The sequence below is a fragment of the Phoxinus phoxinus genome, assembly GCF_949152265.1.
Source record: "Phoxinus phoxinus genome assembly, chromosome: 23".
NCBI lineage: Eukaryota > Metazoa > Chordata > Actinopteri > Cypriniformes > Leuciscidae > Phoxinus > Phoxinus phoxinus.
Genome location: NC_136898.1, coordinates 3,533,546 through 3,548,434, shown reverse-complemented (window position 1 = coordinate 3,548,434; position 14,889 = coordinate 3,533,546). Strand labels below are relative to the sequence as shown.

Sequence of the window (14,889 nt, the reverse complement as noted above, 5' to 3'; positions counted from 1 at the left end):
TAAATTTCCCCGGCTCCGCCCCCTCCTGCTCAGAATCGACGCTCACACGGGTTGCCAGATTGAGGACACGCAACAGGAACGAGCGCAATGGGCTTTATGCACAGCTGCACTACTTCCTAAACTTTAGCCAGCTCCTTTGTTTCCTGTCTGGCATTATTGGACAAACTGATTAATCCAGGTGTGCCTGACCAACAACAATAATCAGACACACCTGGATTAATCAGTTTGTCCAATAATGGCAGACAGGAAACAAAGGAGCTGGCTAAAGTTCAAAAAGTAGTGCAGCTGTGCATAAAGCTCATTGACAATGGAAGGCGAGGAGACTTGCGTAAGTTGATATCACGTTTTAATATGCTCCAGTTCATAGAGATTTTTAGATGGGTGTGGAGGCTTTTTAGGCCGGGTAGAATCGGATCTCTGACCCAGTTTGTTCGCTGGCTTCCATGGCTGCAATATGCTGTGTTTTCCGCCAATTGGCAACCTGTGGTGGTGAAATACTATCGTGTAAATTGGCAACGCGTGGTTTCGCATAGAGCAAAACCAAAACGGACATTCCAACACGGAACGGACATTTCAAAGTAAAATAACTGGCTGTAGAAGTGTTTTCCAGAAAAAACAGTACAGGTAAAACTCGAAAAATGTGAATATTGTGCAAAAGTTCATTTATTTTAATAATTCAACGTGAAACTAATATATTATATAGACTCATTACATGCAAAGTGAAATATTTCAAGCCTTTATTTGTATTAATTTTGATGAATATGGCTTACAGCTTATGAAAACCTTTTCACAATATTCTTATTTTGAATTTGGGGTTTTCATAAGCTGTAAGCCATAATCATCAAAATTAATACAAATAAAGGCTTGAAATATTTCACTTTGCATGTAATGAGTCTATATAATATATTAGTTTCACCTTTTAAGTTGAATTACTGAAATAAATTAACTTTTTCACCATATTCTAATTTTTCGAGTTTCACCTGTATGTGAACTCAGCACGTTTCCTAAATATTTGCAAACATATGGTATTTTAATGCTTTAGTAGAGTGAAAAACTTACATACAGCACCTTTAAACCCCAAACCTAAATGCTTGCAGCAGTTTACAAACAGAGCAGCCCGGCTGAGTGTTGATCAAGGATTGAGTTCAATCTAATGGTCAGCGTTTGACAAACACAACGATAAAGTGTGAAAGCAATATGCTTCAGTGACAGTCCATTGATATGTGCCAAAAGACATGACGGTTAGATTTTCGTTGTCTAACAGGGAAGAGGGGGGGGGGCACAAGCACACAGAAACATGAATAGTGCCGACATCAGGCTGCAGATTGAGGAGACGTGGCCAAAAGGAGCAAGCAAGTCAATCAAGAGGGAAAAGATCAATGCAAAGCGAGGGGAAGTTACAGGAGCACCAAACCAAACACCAGCCTCCGATTTCAAAAGCCACACCAAAAACGATCCATATTCACCTGAAAAACTTGATCCACCTGGAATACAACGCACAGCTTTAAAGGAACTCCCTCAGCATTCATCATTAAATATGCAACTTTAACGATTTCTAGAGCTCAGAGCATTCTGTCTTACCGTTCAACCCTCCAGCACCTGTGATGGTGGTCACCTGCTTCTGGTTGTCATACGACGGCCCGATATTGCCCAGATCCTGAATAAAACCAATACAGAACATATAACAAACTCAAATTATTAAAGTAGTTTTAAGATTAGTAAAACGGAAAACTGGGTGTGTTAGTACAGTATGTATTCTGTATGAAATCCGTTTTTTTTGGCCCCCCAAATACTGTATCCCACAATGCAATGCATCCCCTTCATTCATAACACTGGTCTACAATTTCTTAGTAGTCATCGGTTTCAAAAATAAAATTGGCTTTTTTTTTTGTATATTGATGTGTTGAATTCAAATTTGACAAATAAAAATAAATAATTGGCTCCTGTTTCCAAGATAACGTTTTTACGTCTGTGTAAAATAGATGTAAAATTCTAATTTTCAAACCTATCTGTACAATTTTCAGACCATATTTAAAGGGACACGAAGTAGGAATTACTCCCATCTAGTGGTGAATTCGCATTTTGCATCCAAACTAATTTTGCTCTCCAGCGCCTCGCTTTTTCAAATGCGCATTGCATCTACGGTAGGCGATATGTACCAAAAAGCTTTGACAGGATGTCTTCTAATAGCAATTCGTCGAGGGGGGGTGTTTTGAAACATTGTTATTAATACAAATAAATCATGAGAACATGAACTTCATCACTGCATGTGCAGGAATTGTGAAATCTTTTTTCTTATTAACTGAAGTAGCCTAACGCAATATTTTTACTCTAATAGCTTATCTTTCCCCACACATATGAACTGTGATCATGCAATAACGTTAACTTTACATCGCGATGCTGAGCTACAGTGAAATGATAGAAAAGACATTATCTGTGATAGCAATTCGCCTCATTCGCGCAAACTGGAGTAGAATGAGGCTCGCGTCTACCGCGCCGCGCTAAACACCGCGCCGCAGGACCTCTAGACGCGCATAAACGCGTCTTTACATTGAAATCACTCGCGCCAGACGCTCAAGAGTGAGTGAGTAATCATTTTAAAAATAAAATTGACTTTAATCAAACCACGGATCCGTGATACGTTTTGTGATCCGTCTGTTAGCACTATGATCACTTTGAGGGGAGGGATAAAAACAATTAAGCAGATACATTGACCAGAAAGGGGGAAATCCCACGCATTTTACGCGTTGGCTTACTACTTTTTGTCCCTCTCTGCTATTATAGTTTTGCAAGATGGCGGAACTACATGGAAGCCTCCATGGACCTACCCGTCCCATGCATATTAATTCTTCATTTATAAGGATAAGTCAGATAATTGGCCGAGGTATTTGTACACCATTGAGGACATATTTATGAATAAAAATATTGATTTTAGATAATAAAATACCTAAAAAGATACTTAGTGTCCCTTTAACATAAATGGTTCATACAGCATATTTTTATTGCATTATCATTCAATATCATTTTCTCTTTTTTTCATTGGTTTTCTCAAAGTGATAACATGCACTTAAGTGATGAAGAACCTAAAACGCTTTATTAATTGCTTAAATTTACCTCTGACTAGGGCTGCTCGATTATGGAAAAACTCATAATCACGATTATTTTGGTCAGTATTGAAATCCCGATTATGTAAAACGATTATTTGACATGACTTTGGGAATGTGTTCCATTTATTAAAAAGACACCTTTCAACAATTCTTTAAAAAAAAAAAAATCTAAATTTGAACATTTATTGTACTTTTTGAACGATTCAAATAAATAATATAACAGATAATACTTCAATAAGTATTTTAATAATTCCGGCAGGTCTACCACTTATAATGCGCGAAATTCCCCCGCAAACATTGATTCACTTTAGCAAGTAGATTGTATGAGTTGCCTAAATTAATACACAGAGATTATAAAATCAAATCAATCATTTTAAAACTTTCTCCAAGAAGCAATTTCACAAACCGCGTGAGTGTTCAGCGGTGCCGCATCTTCTCTCTCTCGGCCTCTCAAAATGGTCTGGACAAGGCAAGCGTCGAAACTACACTCTCGCGTTTAGGAGTCGGGACATGACGGAATTGTCACTTGCACAATCGGGCCAGCATTGCATCGTAAATAAAGTTGATGATTTTCACTTCTTTTTAAGTCTTATCAGTTTAAACATTCAAGCTGAGAGAGGTTATGGCTTCGGGAGGGGCGGATGTGCGCGTGTCATTCAGAACACAAGACAAAAGAGTGTTCTTGCACAACAGAACATGGCAAAATAATCGTTTGTACTCGATTGTACTATTTTGGTGATCGTTGGGAGCCAAAATCGAAATCAAAATTCAATTAATTGCACAGCCCTACCTCTGACACATCAGTTTGATCCTGTAAATCTGGTTTGATGTTGCAAGATCACCAGACAGCAAAGTACAGTCTGATTTAGATGATCGTTTGCCTGGTTTGAGTGGCACTTCATTTAGTGAAGTTCAAAAAAGACTTGCTTATGTTAAAGACAAACAGATCTGCGTAATGAAAACCTTTGCTTTGAATGCATTCAGTTGTTTTCAACGATTGCTAAACTTTTGCCATTAAATGATACATTTAGATTTTTTTTAATTCTTCATTTTATATTTTAGAACAGTGGTTCCCAACCTTTTTTTGTCTGTTACCCCCTTTTTCCCAAGAAAATATTTTAGGGCCCCCCTTCACATTTAATGATATTATCGCTCTTATAAGCTTGCAGCAAGGATGACAAAATATGTTGTTTTCAAACAAACGGTATGTTACTATAACCAGATATGTTTATGCACAAATAATAGCCTATAATATTGAAAATACAATAACAAAAACATCAGTAGGCCCTTTTTAATTTAAAAACGTAAGCCTAGGAGTAGCCTATAAATTGGCCCTATTTGAAATGCAACAACAAAAATATTCACACTGGTGTGTAGGTAAAGAAAGAAAGAATATGGGATATTACTAAATGCCTGCTGTCTGGGACCTCAATACTTGCATGTTATTTGTGAGGCTTTATTTTTGGCACTATAGCGAGCGATAATAAACTTGCGTTTATTAACAGAATAATGCGTCTTTCGGAAGAACATTGTAGCCGGAACTACTTCTCTCTGTGTACGTCTATGACGAGTCACGCAGGTCCTGGGCTACTCCGCAGCGGCAGCGATCCGAACCAGTGTAAAATAGTCCCAATGTAAACATTTATTATAGGCGTACCAGTGGTTCAGGAGAAGACAAAAACACGGATTGGAAAATGGATTCATGATGAACTCGCTCATTATATAGCTACATTTAGTAAAATTTTAACAGAAAAAAAGTTAAGGATTTTTATTTAATGCTCATTGCTCAAAACTTTTCAAAATATGACGCGACCCCCCACAGAGCTCGCTGAGGCCACCTTGTGACACCCCCGATGTTTTAGAAAACTGAATGGGGCAAAAAGTTGTGAAACAAATATTTTTCCATATTCTGTTTGATTTTTTCCACATAGTTATTCAGACCTGGAAATTACTCAAATCAAATTCCATACTTTTCTGAACTGCGTAGCAAAACTGATAATAACCACTCTGTCTATAAAGTAAGAAAACACTTTTAAAAGAGTTATGGGTCGCACCTGATCAAGCAAACCAAATTTGGGATAGTCCTCTTCAGGGTCTTTGCTGCCGGGGTCGGGATGTTCTTTAACCAGGAAAACATCACGCTCTTTAATCTGAGTCCAAACAACACAAGTCAACCTTTATAAAACTATAATCCACATTACAGACATAAAAAAAAAAGAAGAATCAAGAGAATCTCTCAAACATCTCAATTACTCACCATAGTCTTGACAATATTATTTGGCCATGTCAGTTTGCCAGGCCTCTGACGGGTCGTCATACACTCCCAGTATTTGTCAATGAAAGGAATGATGTCCTTTACAAGAAACCAAACAACACCACTGAAACCACAATATGAAAAACATGGCACTACAATCAGTCCACTTCAGCTGAAAGTGTACCTTATCTTTAGAGAACATAGTTTTGGGATGCTCCTCTTGAGTTCTGGACCTCCATGTCAGATTTGCCAAAGCGGTGAGACACATCTCCTTCAGATCTGTGGATATAAAACCATTCCACAATTAAAAAGATGGGAAAAACATGTTCAGAATGTAATACTGATGTGCTTGACTGCACACTACCCATGTAACAATTAGAGATGCGGCCATCTTTTTTTGTGTGTCCGATCTCCGTTCTGGACTTGGACAAAAACTGCATTGCAATTATTTCCCAAAATGTAATTTTTGTGGAAATATTACAAAGATATATTTTAAACTGGCCTGTGTTAATGTCCTGTTTACAGTATTGTTTATGGGACACAAGGGCACAAAGAGGAAAGGAGAGCACAGGCGCACCAGAAGACTGTTCGTGATGCTCGAAATAGAGGAAGAAAAATATAAATATTGAATTGGGATGGGGGTTTACATGAATGTGTCTCTCAAGGGAACTGACTGTCTTCAGAATGGTTTCGATGGCATTTTCTATTTCCTCTTACCTCCATATGTTTAAAGGGATCCTTCAGGATTTAGCAATAAGCTTTGTATCAGTAGAAAACCTGTAGTATTTTAAATGAACATGCTTTCCTCCCTCATGTCCCCCTGAGATGAGAGATTTATGTATTTTTTGTCAGTAAAAAATCCTCTGATGATGCAAAAATCGTCATTTTGCATCATCGGAGGCTTTTTTGGCCAGAGGATAAAAACTTCAGCCAGTAGGAGGCGCTTGATCACCATGTTTTTCAGCCCGCCCATAGAGGGTGGGATCTCACTCACAGAATGTACAAATAGTGTCAGCCATCTTTAATTGGAAGCTAAGCTAACAGGCTCTAGTTCTGTGGAGAAAGCTGAGTAGTAGGGGTTACCATCCTCTTTTTCCCGGACATATCCCGTCGAGATCGTCCAAAATGTCCGGGATTCGGCTTTTACCGTCATAAATGACCCATTATTTATAATGGGTAATTTATGTAGTAGAAATGTGAAATTATTTTTTAATTTGGAGCCTTCTAGACTGAGAAAAGCCAGAAAATGTATTTGTGGCTCATGTGGACGAAAGACAACAACTCCCAGAATGCACTTGCTTCACTGCCCTACGAGGCCACGCCTACCGGTAACAGAGCGCAGTTAAACAACACGGCTAGGCTACTAGTGAGTCGATTTCGAGACCGCCCAAAATGTCTGGGATTCGGCTTTTGGGTTCTACAGTCGCCATTCATCCAAATCCAAAATCTTGAAATTATACAATTTAATTTAAATCAAAAACAACTGCTCATACAACATGTTTGTAGAATCTTTGTTTGGATTGTGATTAAAATGCAGTAGCTGCCTCTCATTTCAAATGGCTACTTCTGTTTAAGTTTGGCTTGTGATAGAGCAAATAAATCTGCTTGAAGAAGAGAAGAAAAAAAAAAATAATAATAATCAGCCACCGGTATCAGAATTGGCACATTTTCCTGTAAAAAAATTGGATTCGGCCATGAAAGATCCTGATCAGTGCATCCCTAGTAACAACTCAAACAGCAGTATGCAACAGTAATCACAAATTCAACAAATCAAACAGATCCACTCACTTGCTTGTTTCCTCAAAAAGTATGTGTTCCCACTGTGATGACACACGTTGCAGTGAAACACATAATTGGTCATGAACGGCAGGCAAGTTCTGCAGGAATGAGAAAACAGAGATCGTAAGTACATGCATGTGGGACGCCCGGCCATCTCATGATAATAAGAGAGCAACGCACGCCGTGTCAATGCTGAACGTGTCTGCTGTGAACCACTTCATGCAAAGCGCACACTGCAGCTCCACATCCCCCAGCTGACGGCCACTCTCGTCGTCTCCAGAGCCCGTCTGTGTGTCCGCCGCCTCAGAACTGTCCCCGGCCGTGTCCTGAGGACCCAAACACACACAATGCTATGTTGTACTGAAAACCTGATTGAAAGTCACCATGAAACAGCATTTTTTAGCCATTTGACTTTGTAATGGTTATAGCTGCATTGAACTCATTTCAAAATTGATGTAGTTTACAGAGTTATTGAACCAACACTGAACTGATTTCAGCTGAATAATGACACTATTGTCTTTTTAGAGCTGATTTACAGCAGTATTGAATTCTGTTTGCATCAATGAATCATCATTTTCCTTTTTATTACTGTAAATCTACTTTGAAACAATCTGTATTGTATAAAGCGTGATAAAAATAAAGGTGACTTGACATTTCCAAGTGACACAGAATATTCAAATGAGGTATTAGGACTTTTATATACAAAATGTTATACTTAATCCACGGGGAATTGATTTCAATAAAATAATTAAGAATCAGTGGTGTTATTGTTAAATAAAACGAAAACTATTAGAAAGAAATCAGTAATTGAAATAAAAATATATTATTACCGGTAGATGAAAAACTATAACTTAAAAAAACAACATGTTTAACTAGCCTAACTAGAAAATAAATAAGTTTATGTTAAAGTACTAAAATTACTAAAACTGAAATTAATTTAAAGCTACATAAATATATATAAACATATATATAAAAAGAAAAGACTAAAGCTAAAACTAAAATTTAAATGAAACTAAAAAAGGCTAATTCAAAATATGAATAAATACTATAATAGTATATAAATACAAAAATAGCAGTTAAGAAGATAAACAATATTGTGAAATAGCATAAATCATACACAATAAGAGAAGTAATGCGTGTTAAATGCATAAAGTACAATTCCTCATGTGTCAAACACAATACCATTGTATCTTTTCCACTGGAAGACTCAGTCTCCATGTTTGTGGTCAGATCTCCAAATGAAGAATCGCTGCAAAAACAAACAAACAAACACACACACACACACACACACACACACACACACACACACACACACACACACACACACACACACACACACACACACACACACACGAGAATATGAGATATAAAAACTGCCAGAACTGATCAGTGACTTATTCTTTAAGTGGGTCATATCATAACCACGAGCTCATTCACATATCACATTTACATATCAACACCACTGACATCTGTATATCATTTATTATACAGTTGATCATCTATAAAGCTCTGATGAGTGACAGCATGCTAATCACAACAGAGGTTGGGTGTATTCATTAAATGAAACTCAGTCAGAGTAACGAATCTTTTGTTTTGGCAAGGACCTTTAGGGTAAATAAGGTAACATCATGTTTATTTACAGTAACAACTGTCAGTATGTTCAGTATATAAACGTCAAATTAAAGATCACAGGGGACAAATCTCAAAGAAATAAGACGAAACATCGTGAAAAGACCATCAATTCATTGCAACACTTGACTCGAGTGCTGCTGTGGTGTTTATGCATTAAAAAGAGATATTAATATCACAGAGATGCACTATAGAACGGTTCATGTGTTTAATTACTCAATTACTTAGTGTTTTCATTGAATAAAGTGTGTTTTAATTGGTTCTCACCCGTCTGCTGTGTCTCTCTCGGTCACAGAACGCGCCTCAGCAGCCATCTTTCAAATGACGACCAGAACCAAATCTCGCGAGAACACAGCGGCTTCATCGCTGCCATACTGTATGTCCGTGATCCACCCTGCACACCCGCACACTGACACCTGTCGGACAACTGTTGAATTTCTGTGGAAAGCATTAGTATTATTACAGTATAGTAGCTATATTATATCTTTTAAAAATATTGTTTATGTTTTTAACCTTTTGTTGTTTGTCCTTCGAGGTTATTTATTTATTTGTGTTTTGTATTGTAATGATTTGTAATTATTTTAAACACACGATTTTAAACATAGTTAAAACCTGCTAATTCATGCTAGCAAAATGCTAAGTCATCTTAGCAAAGTGTTAAATCATGTAAGCAACATCCTACATGCAAGCGATGTGTTAAATCATGTAAGAAAAATTATAAAAACATGCAAGCGATGTGTTAAATTATGTAGGAGAAATGCTAAAACATGCTAACAGTGTTAAATCATGCTAGCAACATGTTAAAATTACATAACAATGTATTAAAACATGTTAGCAACATACTAACAAAATGCTAAAACATGCTAGCAATGTAGCAATTAACTCATGTTAACAACATGCTAATCATGGTAGCAACATGCTAAAACATGTTAGCAGTGTGTTAAACCATGCTAGCACCATGTAAAAAACATTCTAATAAAAAAATGTTCTCTCTGAGTAAAACCTTCAAACTTGAAGCTGTTCAAAGTTATTTTAAACTTTCAGACCTGACTTTGTCAAGCCAACATCATCAAACTTTACTCAGTTTATTTAATTATTTATTTTATTGTAAAGATTTTTTTGTATCAAGATTAGTTTTGTAGTTTAGATTAACAACCCTATTTATTTTAAAACAAGTGTTTAACAGCACAAATGTCATTAGTTTCTTCCTGTATGGACAGATGCTTGAACGTGACGCAAACAAACTATTTCCACAAATCAAAGTGTCTCTTTCCCTCAATACACAGAGGACATCAGATCCGTCGTAAACCTGTAAAACACGGTTTAAACATCCATTACTACTAAAACATCCCTTTGTTCCTCTGAAACTGCAGGCCAGTTATGTGATGGACTGTTGTTACGCAGAGAGGCCAGACGCCCGCGGAGAGAGAATTGCCTTGTTGACGGCATGTAAAAGAGGATTGTTCCTACATGCTGTTTTCTCTGTCCATCTCGCTGATGTATTGTGGGCCATCTGTGACGTACAGACAGAATGACCCCTTATGGGTTTATTCTGAATCAACACTTTGTAAAACCCGAACTCAAAAATTCAATCATATCGCATTCTATCATGGACTATTTTTTTTTTTTTTCTAATAGATTAGCACATTTTTTAGATGGAATGAATGATTCCTAACATACACATGACATTGTGGCAAGTCTGTAACACAGAAATCCTAAACAGGTTCATTTAATTGCAGAACAACCTGGAGAATTATTTTTATTTTCAAACATATATATTAGTTTTTAATTGTTAAATGAATGTAAAATATAAATATTTTATGAAACAAATAAGCATGCGTCTAAAATTATTTAAATGTTTTGTAATGTTTTATTTAATTAATTAGAAACTAACATAAATACATATGTATACTGTATATATACATATATATATATATATGTGTGTGTGTGTGTATGTACACTGTATATATATATGTGTGTGTGTGTGTATATATGTACACTGTATAGATATATATATATATATATGTGTGTGTGTGTATATGTACACTGATATATATATATATATGTGTGTGTGTGTGTGTGTGAGAGTGTGTGTACACTATATATATATATATATCTGTGCGTGTACACTATATATATGTATGTGTGTGTGTACACTATATATATGTGTGTGTGTATGTGTGTACACTATATATATATGTGTGTGTATGTACACTGTGTATATATATGTGTGTGTGTGTACACTATATATATGTATGTGTGTGTGTGTGTGTACTGTGTGTGTGTGTGTGTGTGTGTGTGTACACTATGTGTGTGTACACTATATGTGTGTGTGTGTGTGTGTGTGTGTACACTATATGTGTGTGTGTGTGTGTTTTACTTTAAATATTCAGTTTAATTCTGAATACTTTTTTATATTAATTTATTGAAATATTTTAGTTTAACTTAAACATGCTATTCCAGAGACCTCAGAACTTTTATTCTGGAAGACATTAGTCGATTTAATAAGTATCACGACAGCTTTTTACGCGCTCGACCACCGTAAAAATCACACAATTGTAAATATATAATATCATGGACAAAATTATAAAAATAAAAAAGATTATTTTCATGTATCCAATTAAACAAAATCGTTATGGCACATATTTGGCATTTATATATATAAAATTCTAGTTATCGCATCACATTGGCAATTAAAGTCGATATCAGCTGACCCACACAGTGGTCAATAATTGATACGTGTTCAACTTCAAAAGACTGTAAGAAAGAAGTGTAGGTTAATAAGGTTAATCTGTTTTCAACAGCACCACTAGAGAACTCCTCGTGTGTAATTGAGCTGTAAAGCAGGAGAGCTGCAGGCACACTCCTTCTGCAGGACCCTTGCTGGTGCACCTCCTCATCCTCCGCGGCCCGGACAAAGCTGCAGGTCAGGCAGGGTCAGAGACACTGGTGACATCTGCTAATTGTCCTGGTGGGCCGGCTAAGCCTCGCTCAGTGAATACCAGAAGCATAGTCGGCGTTGGCGCCTGGCAGCTGCCGTGGAGGGCCACCTCTGGAGGCTTTGGGGATTATTTACAACATCATAAAGCCATTGTCTGGATGCTCCCACTGTGCACACAACTCATCAAGGTGGAGAGGAGCACACTTTGTGCTGCATTAGATGTTGCAACATAAAATAGCTTCTGCAATCTTTGTTGCCTGCATGCATAAGAGCTTTTTAGATCTTAATATGCCCATTACAACAAACACAAAGTGTAAAGCGTTTCTAAAGTGTTTGTTTTTTAATGAGAAAGTCCCTACGTGCATTTTGCATTCAATTATGCAATGTAATGAGATGCTTAATTGTTGCTTAGTTTTGTACAGAGCAGTTACAGTAATTGTTGTTTTTCTGTAGAAAATATAAAAATTACCTTTTATTTTTTTCATTTAGAGAAAAATATATATTTTTACTTTCTATTTTTAAATAAATGTTAAATATTCAATGAAATATATAGCCATGTCTTAAAATTAAAGTTGTGAAATTTTCATAAAAAATATCTAATACATTTGACAGCACTAATTGTATATATGTAAATATAATATGTATATATATATGTATGTATATATATATATATATATATATATATATTATATATATATATATATATATATATATATATATATATATATATATATATAATAGTGCTGTCAAATCGATTAATCGCCATTTATCACATCTAACATAAAAGTTTGTAAATATATATGTGTACACACACACACACTCATGTTAGATGCATGCGATTAATCGACAGCACCAATTTTAATTGTACTTTTTTCCTTATCTAATTTATTCTCATTTCATTACTTTAGTTTAATTTAAACATGCTCACCTCAGAACTTTTTCTCCTGGAAGACTTTAGTCGATTAATTAGCATCACAACAGCTTCTCACGCGCTCGACCACCGTAAAATCACACAATTGCAAATAACGACAAGCACTGACACAAAAAACTACACGGCCCTTCAGAAAAGGGCACATTTTAACCAGATGCAGGGCAATAAATTGCAAAGGAAACGTGTCACCCACTGAGACACATTCACATGTTAAGAGGAGTTTAAAGGTTTGGTTTAAACACACTGAGGTCCTTTAGCATGTTAATTTTACACGTGTCTGTCTGAGGTGTATATAAGCGGAGAGACAGTCGGATGGTACAGTACTGTAGTTATACGGACACGTTTACTTGCTGCTCTTGGAACTGACTGTCAGGATGCATGAAGGAACTGGCAATTCTGCACTGCAGGGAAAAACCTCCTTTTCCATCGCAGACATTCTGGATTCCTCCAAATTCAACGGGAAGCATCAGGACACGCAGAAAGACGTCAGGACGCAGGGGAGCTCAAGTGAGTTTCGGCCCTTCATATGAGAAAATAAATACGTTTAAAAAAGTTAAGTAGTATGTTTAAAAATGTATTATGTAGTTGTAGAAAATAGTGATTACGTAACGACAATTTCAACACAAAAAAACTAAGCGAGCAAGAGACTTTCCAAATGAAAAATCCTTCAGGTTATTCTCCAGGAGAGGGCAGTGTATAGTGTTTGTTTTTTCTGAAACATTTTAGTTGGACCTCATCCAAGGTGTTTTTTAAAAATTATTATTATTATTTTAGAACGTTCAGAGAACATTCAAAAGTAACATTCCCGTAATGTTTGCAAAATGACAAAATTTAATTTTCCATTAACATTCGAATTCGAATAGTTCGAATTCTTTTTTTTAAGAACTGGACGTTTTGAACTCATTTTATTTATTTAAGTTTATTTACATAGGGACAGATTAAAAAAACATAGATAAACTTAAACAGTCATCTGATGTATGCATCATAGTGTTTTTAGCTACAGCTACACAACACTTGTGCCTAGTTAGGCTTTTAGTTAAAATAAAAATACAGACTAACATTATTAAAAAATGAGATAGAGATCAAATTAAATTAAATGCAATGAAAAGAGCACAATTTTACACACACACACACACACACACACACACACACACACACAGACACAGACACAGACACACACACACACACACACACACACACACAGCACAATGTAAAAACTAAATATCAGAGCAATATTGTTCCTGAATTAGCCACAATTTGGTCTTTTTACCGATTTTCATTACTTAATGGGAATATTAGCAAAAAAGTTCATAGAGCATATTTGTTAGCTGGGGTGCCACAATACAATTTAAATTAAATAATTCACACACCGATTATAATGTTGTAATGGAAATTTCTCACATTTCAGTAAATAAAGACCCTTTCAAGACAACTTCATCTCAGGACATCCCGGGCATTTCTGGCACAAAGGGAAAGTCCAAGCGGATCCGCACCGCGTTCACACTGGATCAGCTGCGCATCCTGGAGCGAAGCTTCCAGAACAGCCACTATCTGTCCGTGTTCGAGCGCCACTGCATCGCCACAGCCCTCCGTCTGTCTGAAACACAGGTCAAGATCTGGTTTCAGAACCGGCGCACCAAATGGAAGAAGGAACAAGAAGGTCAAGACGGAGAGGAGCAGAACCATTGTTCACCTCCTGCCTTTGTGCAGAACTCTTATCTGTACACACAACCTGGACATCACGCTAATCATGTGCATTATTACCCAGCACCACAAACTCCTTACCTGAACCCATCTTACCATCACCAGACCCTCATGATGTTCTGATCTACCTTTATAGCATGATGCCATCAGAGAACATTTTTAGTGTGTGTTAAAGAACAGAAACCAGTATGCTGATCTAAAGAACCAGTAACTTTTTTTTTAATCTGTCCATATTGAATCTCAAGAAAGTTCTTTGTTCAAAGGTGCTCAAAAGAACCACTGAAGAAAGTGTTTTTAAAAGTGAATGAACAAGCTATATATTTAATGTGATATTTAATTTTTTTTAAACCTTGTCATAATATTTATAATGCCTTTGACAATTATATTTATACCTCATTTTAAATGCAAGTACTACAATAAAGTCTATATTTTTGCACTTTCGACTATCTTGCCATTTCAGAAAGTTATATGTAAGGTCAATGGAAACACAATATATTTTGTTATAAATTAAATGCTTATTAAAACATGCATGGTCTTAATTGCG

General features: G+C 36.2%; 2 protein-coding genes across 7 annotated transcripts in view; one reads left to right on the top strand and one right to left on the bottom strand.

Moving 5' to 3' along the window:
- ash2l (ash2 like, histone lysine methyltransferase complex subunit) overlaps positions 1 to 13,319 on the bottom strand; it is a 25,251-nt gene extending 11,932 nt beyond the window's left edge. Inside the window, exons 1-10 of one of the 6 annotated variants that reach the window (XM_079599139.1) lie at positions 12,981 to 13,319; positions 9,037 to 9,185; positions 8,323 to 8,389; positions 7,321 to 7,466; positions 7,150 to 7,238; positions 5,546 to 5,640; positions 5,365 to 5,460; positions 5,162 to 5,257; positions 1,582 to 1,657; positions 1,467 to 1,502 (exon numbers count right to left, since the gene is read on the bottom strand). In XM_079599139.1, coding sequence (XP_079455265.1) covers positions 1,467 to 1,502; positions 1,582 to 1,657; positions 5,162 to 5,257; positions 5,365 to 5,460; positions 5,546 to 5,640; positions 7,150 to 7,238; positions 7,321 to 7,466; positions 8,323 to 8,389; positions 9,037 to 9,083 — 748 coding nt within the window. In that variant the 5' untranslated portion in view covers positions 9,084 to 9,185; positions 12,981 to 13,319. Of the gene's footprint in view, positions 1 to 1,466; positions 1,503 to 1,581; positions 1,658 to 5,161; positions 5,258 to 5,364; positions 5,461 to 5,545; positions 5,641 to 7,149; positions 7,239 to 7,320; positions 7,467 to 8,322; positions 8,390 to 9,036; positions 9,208 to 12,638 lie in introns of all 6 variants that reach the window. The other 5 variants (XM_079599136.1, XM_079599137.1, XM_079599138.1 and 2 more) reach the window with 5 other exon arrangements.
- pnx (posterior neuron-specific homeobox) lies at positions 12,779 to 14,889 on the top strand. Its single transcript, XM_079599171.1, has 2 exons — positions 12,779 to 13,148; positions 14,050 to 14,889. Exons 1-2 carry the CDS (start codon positions 13,016 to 13,018, stop codon positions 14,466 to 14,468), a joined length of 552 nt encoding a protein of 183 aa, XP_079455297.1. The 5' UTR covers positions 12,779 to 13,015; the 3' UTR covers positions 14,469 to 14,889.